At 37.3% G+C, this 14031-nt stretch overlaps 1 protein-coding gene across 8 annotated transcripts; it reads left to right on the top strand.

The window, feature by feature from the left end:
* The first annotated feature begins 2411 nt into the window (after positions 1-2411).
* LOC107761715 (uncharacterized) lies at positions 2412-10127 on the top strand. Of its 8 annotated transcripts, none has more exons than XM_075251911.1 (17): positions 2412-2540; positions 2735-2912; positions 3028-3078; positions 3206-3433; positions 3524-3622; positions 3727-3782; positions 4071-4182; positions 5534-5692; positions 5858-6115; positions 7075-7287; positions 7371-7574; positions 7659-7775; positions 7927-8235; positions 8363-8461; positions 8544-9040; positions 9150-9182; positions 9901-10127. In XM_075251911.1, coding segments are annotated over exons 2-17 (2571 nt in total). In that variant the 5' UTR covers positions 2412-2540; positions 2735-2777; the 3' UTR covers positions 9902-10127. The 8 variants fall into 8 exon arrangements, with proteins under 8 accessions (XP_075108012.1, XP_075108008.1, XP_075108010.1 ...); XM_075251907.1 differs by having other exon boundaries at positions 7650-7775; XM_075251909.1 differs by having other exon boundaries at positions 3200-3433.
* Positions 10128-14031: the final 3904 nt, after the last annotated feature.

Here is a 14031-nt window from a genome sequence, read left to right as displayed (position 1 = left end):
AAAGTTCCATGAAGTATTTAAAATGCGTGAAGCATATAGTTTCAAAGTCTATAGAAATGTACTCGATCATATTACAAAGGACTTTGTACGACTTAAAGGAATCTGGGCGCATGTGGTATAATCGCCTCAGTGAATATTTGTTGAAAGAAGGTTACATAAGTGATGTTATTTGTCCATGTATTTTTATAATGAAAATGTCATCAGAATTTGTTATATTTATTGTTTATATTGATGACATAAATCTTGTTGGAACTACAGAAGAGCTCCAAAAGGCAATTGAATACCTTAAGAAAGAATTTGAGAAGAAAGATCTTGAAAAGACAAAACTTTGTCTTGGTATGCAAATTGAACATTTAGTAGACGAAATTTTTATCCATTTATCTGCCTATACATAAAGGGTCTTAAAATACTTTTACATGGACAAAGCACACTCATTGAGTACGCCAATGATTGTTTGATCACTTGAAGTGAATAAAGATCCATCCCGACCTCCAGAAGAGGACGAGGAACGCCTTGATCATGAAATATCCCATCTTATTATAATTGGTGCACTTATGTATCTTGCTAATGCTACAAGCCATGACATAACATTTTATGTTTATTTATTAGCAAGATATAGCTCTTCTGCTATACGAAGATATTGGAATTAGATTAAACATATATTGCGATATTTAAAGGGAACTCTTGATATGAGTTTGTTTTATGCAAACAAAGGTAGTGCAGATCTTGTTGGTTATGCAGATGCAGGTTATATATTTGAGCAAGTAGGGAGTGTGTATGGTTGAGATCAGTGATTCATTTCATTCTAGAAAAACGTGGTTTGGAATGTGATAGAAGGCCTACAATTTTATACGAAGACAATGATGCATACATAGCCCAATTGAAGGGAGGATTTATAAAAGGAGATAGAACGAAGCACATTTCACCAAAACTATTCTACACACATAATTTTCAGAAAAATAGTGATATTGATGTGCAACAAATCCGTTCAACTGAAAATCAGATAGATTTATTCACCAAGTCTTTGCCAATTGCAACCTTCAAGAAGATGCTATACAAGATTGGAATGCAAAGACTTAGTTATTTGAAATAACATCTTTATCAGGGGGAGTAAAGTATGCACTGTACTCTTTTTTCCTTGCCTAGATTTTTTCAATTGGATTTTTCTAGTAAGGTTTTTAATGAGGCATCTTGCGATGTATATTATTAGTGTACTCTTTTTCCTTGACTAGAGTTTTTTCCCACGGGATTTTTCCTAGTAAGGTTTTAACGAGGCACTTAATATTGAAATTCAAGGGGGAGTGTTATGAAAATATTATTGTGGATGTCCATTTATTACTCTGCTATAGATAATATTCCTGAAGAAGATTATCCGTTTAGTACTCTATTGAAGTTTATCTACAAGCAGCTGATGCAGGCAGGTTGCAAGCAACTCAATGAAATGATTTGCAACAGCTTCTTATTAAACAGGCAGGTTGCAAGCAGCTCATGCAGACAGTTTACAAGCAGCTCAAGAAAAGTCTCGCAGCTGCTTCCTGAAAAGCCCTGCAGCTGCTTCCTGAAAAGCCTCGCAGCTGCTTCCTTTCTTCAATAAATAGAGGAGTTTTCAGTTCATTATATACATAAGTTTGAAGTTGAATAATATATCAATTTCTCTCTCTATACTTGTCTTCGGTTTATTTACTTTACAGTTTTTATTTTATAACAAATTTCAAATTATTGGTAAATGATTAATCTGCACGTGTTTGTATATTTATTATTGAGGAATTATCTTAAATATTAGTATTTGGCTGCTAAATTGTTTACGTATTCGTAGTTTTACTATATTATGTTAATTATTGCTTGTAATTATTTTTAGAAATTTTAAAATCAACATTTCACGTTTCATTATAACATTAACATAAATTGATGTTAATTTATGATCAACAACAGAAAGTTATATTTCACAATGACCTTTTTTTAAGGTTTATAAAATAATAAAAAATGTTTTCGGACAAAACTCGCGTATTGCTTTTGGTGTTACTACTCTCTCCATCTCAATTTATATGAAATTATTTGATTAGACATGCAGTTAGAAAAAATAAAAAAACTTTTAAAATATGTAATGCAAAATAAATCGTAGTGTATAAGTGGGAGAAAAAAGAGGATGTCACGTATAATAAAATAGAAGAAATACTGCCTATTTACTAGTACACAATTGTTGAACAATCTCCAACTTTCGAAAACTTTTTTTCTATTGAACTTTATGCCCAAATATAAATTCTTTTCAAGTTGAACGTAAATTTTTCTTCTTTCTTAAAACTCAAGTCAAATATTGTCAAATGCCTATGGTTGTTTCCACCAAAATTTACACTGATATTTGAGAAAGCCTGATAGACCAGATAAAGGACAAAATAATGTGTCTCCCCCTCACTGGTCAATACTCAATAGCACAAAGTAGCTCAGTCGTCAACGATTTGCTCTTTTACTTTTCAATCCTCTTCAAAACCCTTTTCTTTCCCAAAAACCCCCTCTCACTACAGAACGAATCGCTGCTCGAGGTACAACATTTTACTCTCATTTTGCCCAGTCACTACCTTCATTCTCCATTCCTATCATCCAATCCATTCACTGATTCAAACTTTCTTTGACCTTCATTTTTACTCTTTCTTACTCTAGGGTTTCTTTTTCACCTCCATTTTCGTCATCTATTTTCCCTTTCTTCATCGCTCGATTTCATCCTTTTCCGCTTTAGGGTTTTCAGTAAAGCGGGAGGAGTTTGGAGCACCGATTCGTGAATGGAGGCCTCGGCAGCGGCTGGTGTCGCCGCCGCACGCGGCGTTTCTCTTCCTGTCTCCTCGTCGTCGGCTCAGGCTTCTCGCAAAGAGTGGCGTGCTGTCTCCGAGCAATCGCTTCGAAATTCCAGTGGCGAGGTACTTTTCGCTGATGCAAAATCCTTCTTCTCACATTGCCTTCTGTTTCTGATCTAGTCTTTACGTTTCCATTTTCATTTTCATTTTACACCATTTGTTAATGTATCAAATGTAGGAAACGGACCGTTCTAGATTAGGTCAGTCTGATGAGAGACTGATATACGAGGTAACACTTTTATATAAGCATAAGACATTTTCGATAAACTTAAATAAAAATGAGAAGTATCGCATTAGTACTTTTAGGGTTTGTAACGTGTAAATGATGGTGATTTGATTTTTTGTCAAAGGTGCAGCAAGGGAGAGAGCCGATTGACGTGGACTTCTGTTCAATTACTATTGATGGAAGTTCGGGCAATGATATTCTTCAGAGACTACATACTGTGGTAAAAGAAAAAGAAGAGTTGCAGCAACTTGAGATTGAACTACGGGCTCAGCTCATTGCAAGATCAGAGATTATGGAAATACGGAATACTTTTGATGCTCAGATGAAAGAGCACGCCAATACCAATGCTAAGTTTCAGGTACTAGAGTCTTTTTTACAAATGTTTTGACTACTGCTTAGGACATTAATTTGATTTACTGATTAAGTCGTTGGTTTATTGCTTCTTAAGGAGCAAATACATGAAAGGGATCAGAAGATTTATGAGTTGGAGAGGAGGATGGAAGAGAAAGAAAGGGAACTGCATGCAATTAGACTGGACAATGAAGCGGTTGTTTGATTCTTCTAACTCTTACTTATGTATCTTATTCTTGTTTCTTTATGAGAGTAAGTGGATATTCTATTAAGTCTAATCCTTTTCATTGAATGGAGCAGGCATGGGCAAAAGAGGATCTCCTTAGAGAACAAAGTAAAGAACTACAAACTTACAGGTTGCTTTTTGCTTTTGTCTCAAGTCCCACTGTCATTTGTCTATAATAATATCTTCTTTGCTGATTGACTAAACCACTTTCTCCTATAAATGTTTTTGTGCAAACGTGGATCACCTCCTATATTAGTTGGATTGTGGTTGTCTTACATTTTTAGTGGTCAAATTGTCTTCTGTGGTGTTTTCTTGTTCTGTAACTGAAGTTTAGAAACGAATTTTACATCTCCTCTGAAAATTGGCATGAAATTGTACTATCAATCTTAAAATGTAAGCAAGACTTGTCAATTTTTAGGAGAGAGAGGGATAGCACTGAAGCCGAAAGATCTCAGCATATTAAACAAATTCATGAACTCCAAGAGCATTTTCAAGAGAAGGAGCGCCAGTTCATGGAATTGCAGGAACAGGTACAATTATTTCTATTAGATTGATGGATGGTGAAGATTATTTTCTTCTTTTCCTTCTTATTCTTCACTTTTTATAGTTGTAATGTGAGACTTATGTTTATCTTTTGATGTTACTAATATAGTTTCATCTTTGTGCCTCATTGAGTGCATTTCTCTATTTTTTAGTGATTATTGTCCATGGTTTGTGAAATTTAACATAAAGTCTGTTGTAGTTGCATGATGGCTTAATTGTGATTGAGTGTGATCAAATGTGGTTCGGACAAGAAAAGTAATATTAAGTTGAAGTTCACACAATAAATTGTAAAATATGACTTAACTTCAACTAAACTACCCGAGGACTTAAGGAAAGTTTGGGTGGTGAGAAATACAGTTCCATAGACATTAATGATGGCTTAATTGTGATTGAGTGTGATCAAACGTGATTCGGACAAGAGAAGTAATATTAAGTTGAAGTTCGCACATTGTAAAATATGGCTTAACTTCAACTAAACTACCTGAGGACTTCAGGAAAGTTTGGGTGGTGAGAAATACAGTTCCATAGACATTAATGTTCTTTTAGCTGAACTAGCTAAGATTCTACCCGAAAGGGACATTCAAAATGGGGGATTCAAGGTAGTTAATACTACCAGATATTGATCATGAGCTCTAGGGAATCCTACCAATTCATGAGACGCACTTAATGCATCTTGAAAAATTCTAATTAAGAACCGCCCCTAAATCGAAGTTTGATGTTAGAAAAGTTAAAGAAAGACAATCCTACTTGATAGAATGATTTTCTTGGGAAAACGGGCATCTTGAAACTCTTGTTAATTTAAAATAATCAACAATAAACATAAAGTTCATTCCACTCTTTAAATCTCATCTTATTGGTTTTCCTTAAGTGTGCTCTCTTGTAGCACATGTGCTCTTCATATATATATATATATATATATATATATATATATATAAATTTATATATATCAACCAATTTCAACTTTATAATAATTCTCAAGTGACATAAGTACAAAATTGCAGCTTCTGTAATTTGTGCTAGGCTTGGGGGAATTGGCAACCTTTCTTCACCTCTATATTACTTGAATGTCCAGTCCACCTGCCAGTGTAGTCTATGAGTAGAATTTTGTTAATGTTTTGCAAATATCTTTGTGTCTCATTTGTGAAATGTACCCAATAAGTACTGGCACAGTGGTATTCTTTTTTTAATTTTTTAATATTTCATTGGGGGTGGAGTTTACGCCTTTCTTGTAGTGTAAGAAGACCATGGTTATGCTGTCATTTTTGGCCTCTTTAAGTGGTATGCTTTCTTGGTGGTGTTTCATTTTCTGACTAATGGTTAACACTGTTAATTTTTCAGAATAGGATAGCTCAGGAAACAATCCTTTTCAAAGATGAACAAATAAGGGAGGCCCAGGCTTGGATTACTCGTGTTCAAGAAGTCGATGCCTTGCAGCAAGCTGAATTACGGGAGCGCGCAGAGCAATATAACCAGCTTTGGCTTGGCTGTCAAAGACAGGTGCTTCATTAATGATTCATCAACTTCAGTTGATTCACTTGCTCTTACTAGGAATACCCTTGGTTATATGGTCCTATGTGACTGATTATGCTTTTCATTGGAGTGATTTAAGTGCATAATTTTGTTGCAGTTTACTTGTATTGACAAGATTTCTTTTTCTGTTAGTTTGGTGAGATGGAGCGCATGCATATGCACATGCAGCAGCTCCAACTTGAATTGGCTGAGGCAAGAGGTGGAACTTACTCTGATGGTTCACAAGTCTCCAAACTGAATTCTAAAGATGCTAGTCATCTTGGGCAGAGCAATGGTAGCCAACTTAATGCTAGTGGAAGCAGTACACCTGGTGAAAATACGATGGGCCTGCAAAATGGAAATGTTGAAAATGCTCCATCGTTTACTTCAACTGGGAATGTGTCAACTCAGGTTCAAATCACTGTTCTATTCACATTTTTCTTTTGACCACAGCTGAATGTTCTAGGAGTATGTCGGTTGTATCAATGTTATAGGCACTGTAAATAGAATTTATGATAAGGGTTTAGCTATTTGCTGTAGGAGTACTGTGCAAGTGCCTCATGTATATCTTTTCTTTGTCATTCATGACTTGACAAGACTCAAGGTGGTTTCTATTTCTGAAGAAGTTAGTTGGAAATAATGGTCTGAAATTGGAAAATGGGCACTTACTGCATCTTCTGTATTGTATTTGAATTAATACCGAGTATGGTCAAATATTATGCTGTAGTTATCATGAGTTCTAGCCGCTTTTGGTCTATGGCACTTAATTCCATCATTTTTTGATAGATGAGCACATTGGATTTATATCTTCTGTATAAATTCTTTTAACTGAGATCTATATAACATTCCACCCAAGACTGCCAAAGAACTAGAAAATTTTACCTTATGAGCTGAATTTCAAAGTCCTCATTGCCCTTAAAACTTGTAGTTTCATTAGTAAGTTTGTTTGATTGCTTTTGATAGTTGAACCATGAATTATGCCTAGCATGTAGGTACCCTACCTTCTAAATCGGTCAACAGATACTCATGAGAGGTGTAATCTTGGCATCAAGGTTTACTTCTTTAGCTTCAGAAAAGAGGCCGGCTTCATTATCATTGTTTTATGCGATTTTGATAAACCTTTTTCCCTAGAATCTTGCCAAGAGATTGTGTTTAAACAGAACTATGTAGCCATGTTTGCATTTTATCTGGAGCTACTGCTGTCTATGGATAGTAAGACACTAAATGACAAGAATAACTTAAACCCATTGGCACACGCCCTCTTAAAGAACAGAAAAAAGAGAAAAAGATACATTGTTCTAAGTCTGTTTTGATTCTCCTTACTTCTGTGCTCACAACAACTAATGATCACTTTTCTGTGGTTCCACCAGTCGGATCAAGTCCATGGTATGGCAGTTGCTCCTACGTCCTTGCTTGGGATGACAACCTACCTCCCACCAGGACAGATTACCGCTCTGCATCCATACGTGATGCATCAACAGGGGATTCCTCCTCCTTTACCATCACATGTTCCTCAATCTCATGTTGGACATTTTCACTCAGTTCCAGCAGTGTCATCTCTTCAGCATTGGCCAAACCAACAGGTAATTAGAGAATTTTGCTCTAGTTCTCACTGTTACTTTTGCTTAAGTTAGAAAGATAAATTGCTGTTTCTCTGGTCTTCAAGGCTGTAACAGAGGATTCACAGATCTCTAGTCACAATCAGTACTCGTTGCAACCTCAATCAACCTTGCCAGGATCAGATTCTCAGTATGATCATGAAGCAACTGTCAATGGGCAAACTCTTCGTTCTGATTATGGGGATGGCAACATGAACCAAGGAAGTGAAATTCAGGATCCAGTGGTTCCAGCTTCGAGTGAAGAGGAACAGGTCTATTGCCTGCAGTTACCTGAAATTTTCTCCTGTTTTGTATGCATAATTTCTTGACCTACGATAATTTTGTAGGAACTTCAGTCTGTGGATAAGAATTACCTCTCCCGCATCCAGACTCAGCAGACTTTGCATCAGATTTCTTCACAATTCAATGGTGCTTTAACATTGGATTCTCATCAACATGACAATGAGACAGAGGTACTTCTAACATTCTCTAAAGGAGCAGCATCCCAATTACATTTTGGTGGCTACTTGTGTTTGTGTTGTTATGGTTTGCCGGAAGGGTGGGGGGTTTAAATGATGTGAATAAGCAGAATCATCTATTTTGTGTTCTCTGTCAATGCTGCAGGTGAAGAATGTCAACTCTTCAGCTAATTACATGTTAGAGTCTCAAGGTTTAAGAATGGGGGAATTTAGTGCAAATGTCGATAAATCATCAGCTGAAGTTCCATATACTGCAAATAATTCAACTGAATCAGTGACGGATACCATGTCAGGCGCTGTTTTAACTGAAACATATGTTGCTGGGGGACAGAAGAATGCATACGCTGTTGTCAGACCAGGAGAGGTTAATCTCCTGGATGAAAAAGCATTGCTGGCTTGCATAGTCCGCACTATTCCACCTGGTTCTGGCGGTAGAATCAGGATTAGTTCTACGGTTAGTTACACTTAAATAGTGTGATAGCTTTTTTGGCTTCTGTCACTTCCTAATTCCTTATAGTTTCTAGTGATTCTTTTTGTGTCTATTTATGATTCCAGTTCCTAATGCATTGTCTGATGTGCAGCTTCCTAATAGACTTGGTAAAATGCTTGCCCCATTGCACTGGCATGACTACAAAAAGAAGTATGGGAAACTTGATGAATTTGTTGCAAACCATCCTGAAGTATGTATAACACTGTTCTGTTTAGTGAATCTCTAATGAGCTTGTGCTTTATCAGCAACTAATTTGATCTTTCTACGTTTAGTTATTTGTAATTGATGGAGACTTCATTCAACTTCGAGAAGGTGCTCAAGAAATTATAGCAGCCACAGCGGCTGCTGCTAAAGTGGCTGCTGCAGCTGCAGCACCATCGTCATACTCCTCTCTTTTGCCTCCTATTGCTGTCACCCCTATGCCACAAAGTCACCGTTTGAAGAGGGTACCATCAGTTGAACCAGCATCTGAGAAGGCGATTTTCAAAGACTATGCTGTCATCAGACCAGCAAATTCTAATGACAACATTCAAAGTCAGATTTCTAATGGTGCCTCTTTCAACGTTACTGGAGGCATCTCAAATGTTAAAATTTTGACAAAGCCAAGAGACCAGATGGATCTAAACTTATCTGAATCGAGGGCTGCCTCATCTGTACGATTGACCAGCGGGAATGGAACTAATGCTGACAAAAATGACATGGGTAGCTCACAAAACAAGGTTTCATCTCATGGGAGGCCTGGTGTAAATTTAGTCAGTAAACAGGGCAGGTATTTATTATCATAAAGTTTAAACTTTGAAGAGCTATCGTTTTGCTTCCAGTGCCACCATTAACAGTATCTCATCCCAAGTTTTGTTTATTTAATTTTATGTTTTCAGGAATGTTGGGATTTCATCAGGCTCTAGAAGATAGTAAGTGTTCATAATAATTTTGGACTGTGTTTTACTTATTTTCTTTTTAAATCTATGAGCTACCTGTAGTTTATATTGCTGCTGACCTACCTCTATCCTCTTCGAGTACTTCACCTTCCTCTTAGACTGAAAAGGAAACACTAAAGGATTGAGCATCTAAAGGGTGTGTGCGCGTGTGGAGAGAGGGAGAGAGCTATTATGTTCAAGGAATAAAAAAGGGTACAGAGGTTGAATGGCAGAGTTCCTTCTGTATCAGCAGATATTTGGTTATGAATTTTCGTCCTACTCCATTTAGATTTGTTTGCACATTTGAGTTAGAATCGACGGTGAGCGCATAAAGGTTTAATAAAACAAGCAAAATGTGCAAACTTCAAGTTGTTCTGCTGTCAAGGTTACTTTTGAGTGAAGTTTCCTACCATATACCATGTGAATTGTGTTTCCAGTTAATATTTTGCAACTAAAAAGTGTTGGTGTTCAAACGGAAATATCTCTCTCTCTCTCTCTCTCTCTCTCTCTCTCTCTCTCTCTCTCTCTCTCTCTCTTCTCTCTCTCTCTCTCTCCTGTTACAGTTATTCCATAAGATAATTTTTTTTCATCCTTTTTTTTAAAAATCCTTTCTGGAATAGGATGACGGGAGGTTTGTGGTTGTTGAAAGTGCTTCATGTGCTTTTTTCTTCAGTTTATTTGGTGAATAACTCGTTGTCTTTGGGTATGGCAGAATATTGGATGCTGATGAGTATGGCTGGACAGATATTGGATGCTGATGGGTGTGGCAGGACAGATATTGGATGCTGAGGGGTGTGGCAGGACAGATATTAGATGCTTATGGGTATGGCTTATCATTTAAATTTGAAATTATTCAAAGGGATAATTTTATTTAGTTTCAAATTGGAATACACTGTAATGTTTCCTTTCACATCTAAGTGGAAACAGTTGTTCATCTAAGTATACATCCTCGGTTTTGCTGCTTCTTGGCCATTGATCATATGTTAGGGGAAGGTATACTTCAATTGCCCACAATGGCTTTGATGTCTGAAATGCATCTTGTGGAACTTTAATGATTAGAAAAATGTGATGATCTGTTTGGATCAGCTTAATTGCGTGACACAGCTAGGGATTTCAGAACGGGTGGGTTAGGCTATGTTTGGGTGGATCAAAACAGGAAAACAGGTCGAATATAAAAGGATTGTGCCAATACCCATTCAATGTACGCTTGGGTCAAGATGAACGGACCATTTTGGGTTAACAATGTGGATGATTACCCAATCTTCCAACTCAAACTCATTTTCATTTGATTGTTTTTAAAAAAAAAATAATTTGTTCAATTACCAAATCAGACTAATAAAAGCTTTATCCTTTATCTATCATCACTCTTATCAAACAAACCAAATTCGAAGAAATTTATTTTTCTGTTCTTCAATAAGTCTGGGTAAGTTTGGTGATTAATCATTCATTGTTATATTTGACACCCCTTTACGAAGTTCTTGGTAACTCGTCTCCAACTCACTTATTTAGATCATCTTAAAAATCATACGGAAAATGAAACATATTTTCACTTCCCCGATTAGAAGGGATATCAATCACTCTACTTTCCAGTCCTCTTTTACCGGCAACTTCAGGCTGTGGTATCAGTACTTGTGGTTCGGTCAATTTTCAGAGTAAAGTTTTCTGAAAGTCTTTTTTTGAATAATTGTGCAAAAGAAAACACTAGGATAGTTGTAATTTTTCCAAGTTTGCTATTTTCAAAGTATCTCAAGGTGCGTTGCATACCCAAATCTTTTTATGAGAAGTCCTTTTGAAGAAACTTTAACCAAACAAGTTTGTGGACTGATGAGAAATGAAAGGTGCCTTTATTGCACCATTCTCCCTGTACTCATGTTTAAGTAATACTACTACTTCCTCTTTCCGAGACACCCCCCCCCACACACACACACCCAAAAAAGAAAAATTAAAAAAAATCCATATCTGCGGGCACTTTGAAGTGTAAATTCCATATAACCTTCTTAACCTTTAATAGTCGGGAAATAATATTCTCTTCACCTTTTGAATGAGAATGATAGCCCCTTTAACTTACGGGTCAACAACAAAAAATGATCTGTTCTTCGTATGATCTAGTTTTTGAATTGTGCCCTGTATTTTAGTGTTGGAAACTTGTTTCCAGTGCTAAAACAACGAAGGCTTGAAGTTATTGCAATTTCCAGTGCGAACGGATGGAAGAATAGGGCAAATCAATGCCTCAGTTCTGGGTCGCATAAAGCATACGCAAACTTTAGCAAAACGAAATAATAAAAAAAAATAGTAGTACAGTACTATTTTCATACATTGAAGAATTAATGCTGCAATCGATATCCACAAGAATTGATCTGTTGTTGGTAGTGAGTAGCAGCCTTCTGAAATTAGAGTTGCTTTGTTGACCAGAAATCATATATGTTGATTTTCACATAATTAGCTACGGCAGTAATGAAGCTAAATTTGCTTGTTCAGGAAGTTCATACAACAAATATCCACATTTCCAGGTTTTTCCACCTCTTCGGCCCTGCTCCTTATTCATTATCTCTTGTTGTAGTTCATATCACATTTGATTTTATCACCATTGATAGAGCTTTTAGGATAGGTACGTAGCTAAAGTCCTGCTTTATCCATTGAACAAGAAAAAATGCAGCAATACTTTTTTTGGGTATTAAAATTATAAACTGTATGGGTCAAAATCTGTCATAGAATATTTAAGATAAGATAACACTAAAGAAAGAGTTCTCGAGCCGTCGTTAGTCGAGGTAGAGTAGGAAGCAGCAAGACTTATAGCCGAAGAGTCGACGAGAGCCATGGTCGAGGTGTTGATAATGGTCGAAGTCGAGCATCGCTGATGAAGTTGTAACGACTGGTTTTCAAAATAGGATACGTAAGAGAATATTCTAGTGGATATTCTCTGCACTCGTACTATTAGGGTTTACTAGGAAAATGTCTCATATAAATAGGAAAAAAAGGGCAATGATAGAGGCATGTGATATTCATTTTGTAAGAACAAATTTTGACAAAAGATTCTCTCTCTCTCTCTTACTAAGATACAAACACTACCTTTTCATCAAGATTCTTGTCTATATTATTCTATACTTTTCCATCAGATCCGAGAATAATTCGAACATTCAAGGATTTGTCGGTCACTTATCATTGTCATGTTGAACAACCGTCTACTTCATCCTTTATTGGGTAAATCACTCATCCTATTTACTTGAATGCCATTTATTATTATTCATTGTTATTAAATGCTACATTATCGCTCATACTTTTTGGAATAGTTATTGCATGTTGTTATCACTTTCCTTCCAGATCTATTCGACGATAATCACGCTTTCGGAAGTCACATCTAGAAATATTATTATTAACTAGGTTTAACTCATTATCACATAAATTTAATTATTTGAACCAAGAGTTATATTTTTTGGTCAAACAATTTGGCGCCGTCTGTGGGGATTTCTTAGTTAAGCTTTTAGTTTCTTCTAGATCTACAACTAACACGGGTCACTAACGTAAAAAAAGAAGAAGCAAAAAACAAGATTTCCTTTCTTTGTGTGCACAAATCCCAACATGGCAGATAACCAAGAAGAAAGGACAAGAATAATAAGTGTCCTCCCAACCAACCTCATGAACGTCATCAACAAAAGTTGTGAAACGACAAACGAAGACGCAATGCCCAGTGCCTCCCCTAGGCGAGATGGGTCCCCGACCTCTCACTGCATCATCACAAAATCTCTTGGTAAGGAAGCCTCCACATCTGTGGGGGAGGAGACGCCCCCAGCTATAAAAAAAGCTCCTCGAAGCGTGGCTATCTGACACGCTAACCAGCATTCTCAACAAGCCTGTCCGTGACACGACTATAAAAAATGTAAGGACTTGTACTATACAACCAGCAGACGAGCAGTGCAACCAACTCCCTCCTCCTCCAACGACATGTATTACTCACAATGTCATTAATAGTGCAGGTGACAACGCCTTCGCATCTATTTTGAAAAGGATGGATGGAATGGAGAATGAGAACAAGGCATTCCGAGATCAAATGAATGAACACCAGGAAAGGGTCGATAAAATACTTGGCGCCCCAAGCTGTTGCCGAAGAGGGATGCCGACCTGTTCATCGAACAACCGTATAATGATGACGCAACCCCACATGCTATACCAAAAATCTTTCAAATGACGCTCTACCTCAGGATATATGATGGCACAATCGACCCCGAAGATTATATGACTCATTACGTCACTGCCGTAAAAGGCAACGACCTTGCCAAAGAACATGTGTCTTCCATTTTGCTGAAAAAGTTTGGCGAAACCCTCACTAGAGGAGCATTAACTTGGTATTCGCAGCTACCGGCACGCTCCATTGAAACCTTTGAATGAATGGCCGATAAGTTCGTAACGTCCCACGTCGGAGCCAAAAAGGCCGATGCAAGAGTGAACGACATATTTGCCGTCAAACAATTTCTGGGAGAGGGATTGAGGGACTTCCTCGCCCGATTCAATTGAGTAAGGATGACTTTACCAAATGTGTCCGAATGGATGACGGTCGTAGCCTTTCAGAACGGGTTGAGCAAGGATGGTTCAAGAGCAACGAGGAAACTGTTAAGTCGGTTGATGGAGTATCCCCCAACTACTTGGGACGAAATCTACAATGCTTATTGTGCCGAAGTCCGTGTATGTGAGGATGACCTCAGCAGGCCAACCCACCGGCTAACCTCAGTACAAGCGGAGTCAAGAAAGGATCGAAGAGACAACGCAACAAGAGATCACCCGATCCCACGACCTAACAGGGAACGGCACAAACCATATATCAGAACGGTCGCCGCCCCCTCTCCTC

This window comes from Nicotiana tabacum, chromosome 4 (assembly GCF_000715075.1).
Source record: "Nicotiana tabacum cultivar K326 chromosome 4, ASM71507v2, whole genome shotgun sequence".
NCBI classification, from domain to species: Eukaryota; Viridiplantae; Streptophyta; class Magnoliopsida; order Solanales; family Solanaceae; genus Nicotiana; species Nicotiana tabacum.
This window is presented reverse-complemented; position numbering and strand designations above follow the sequence as displayed.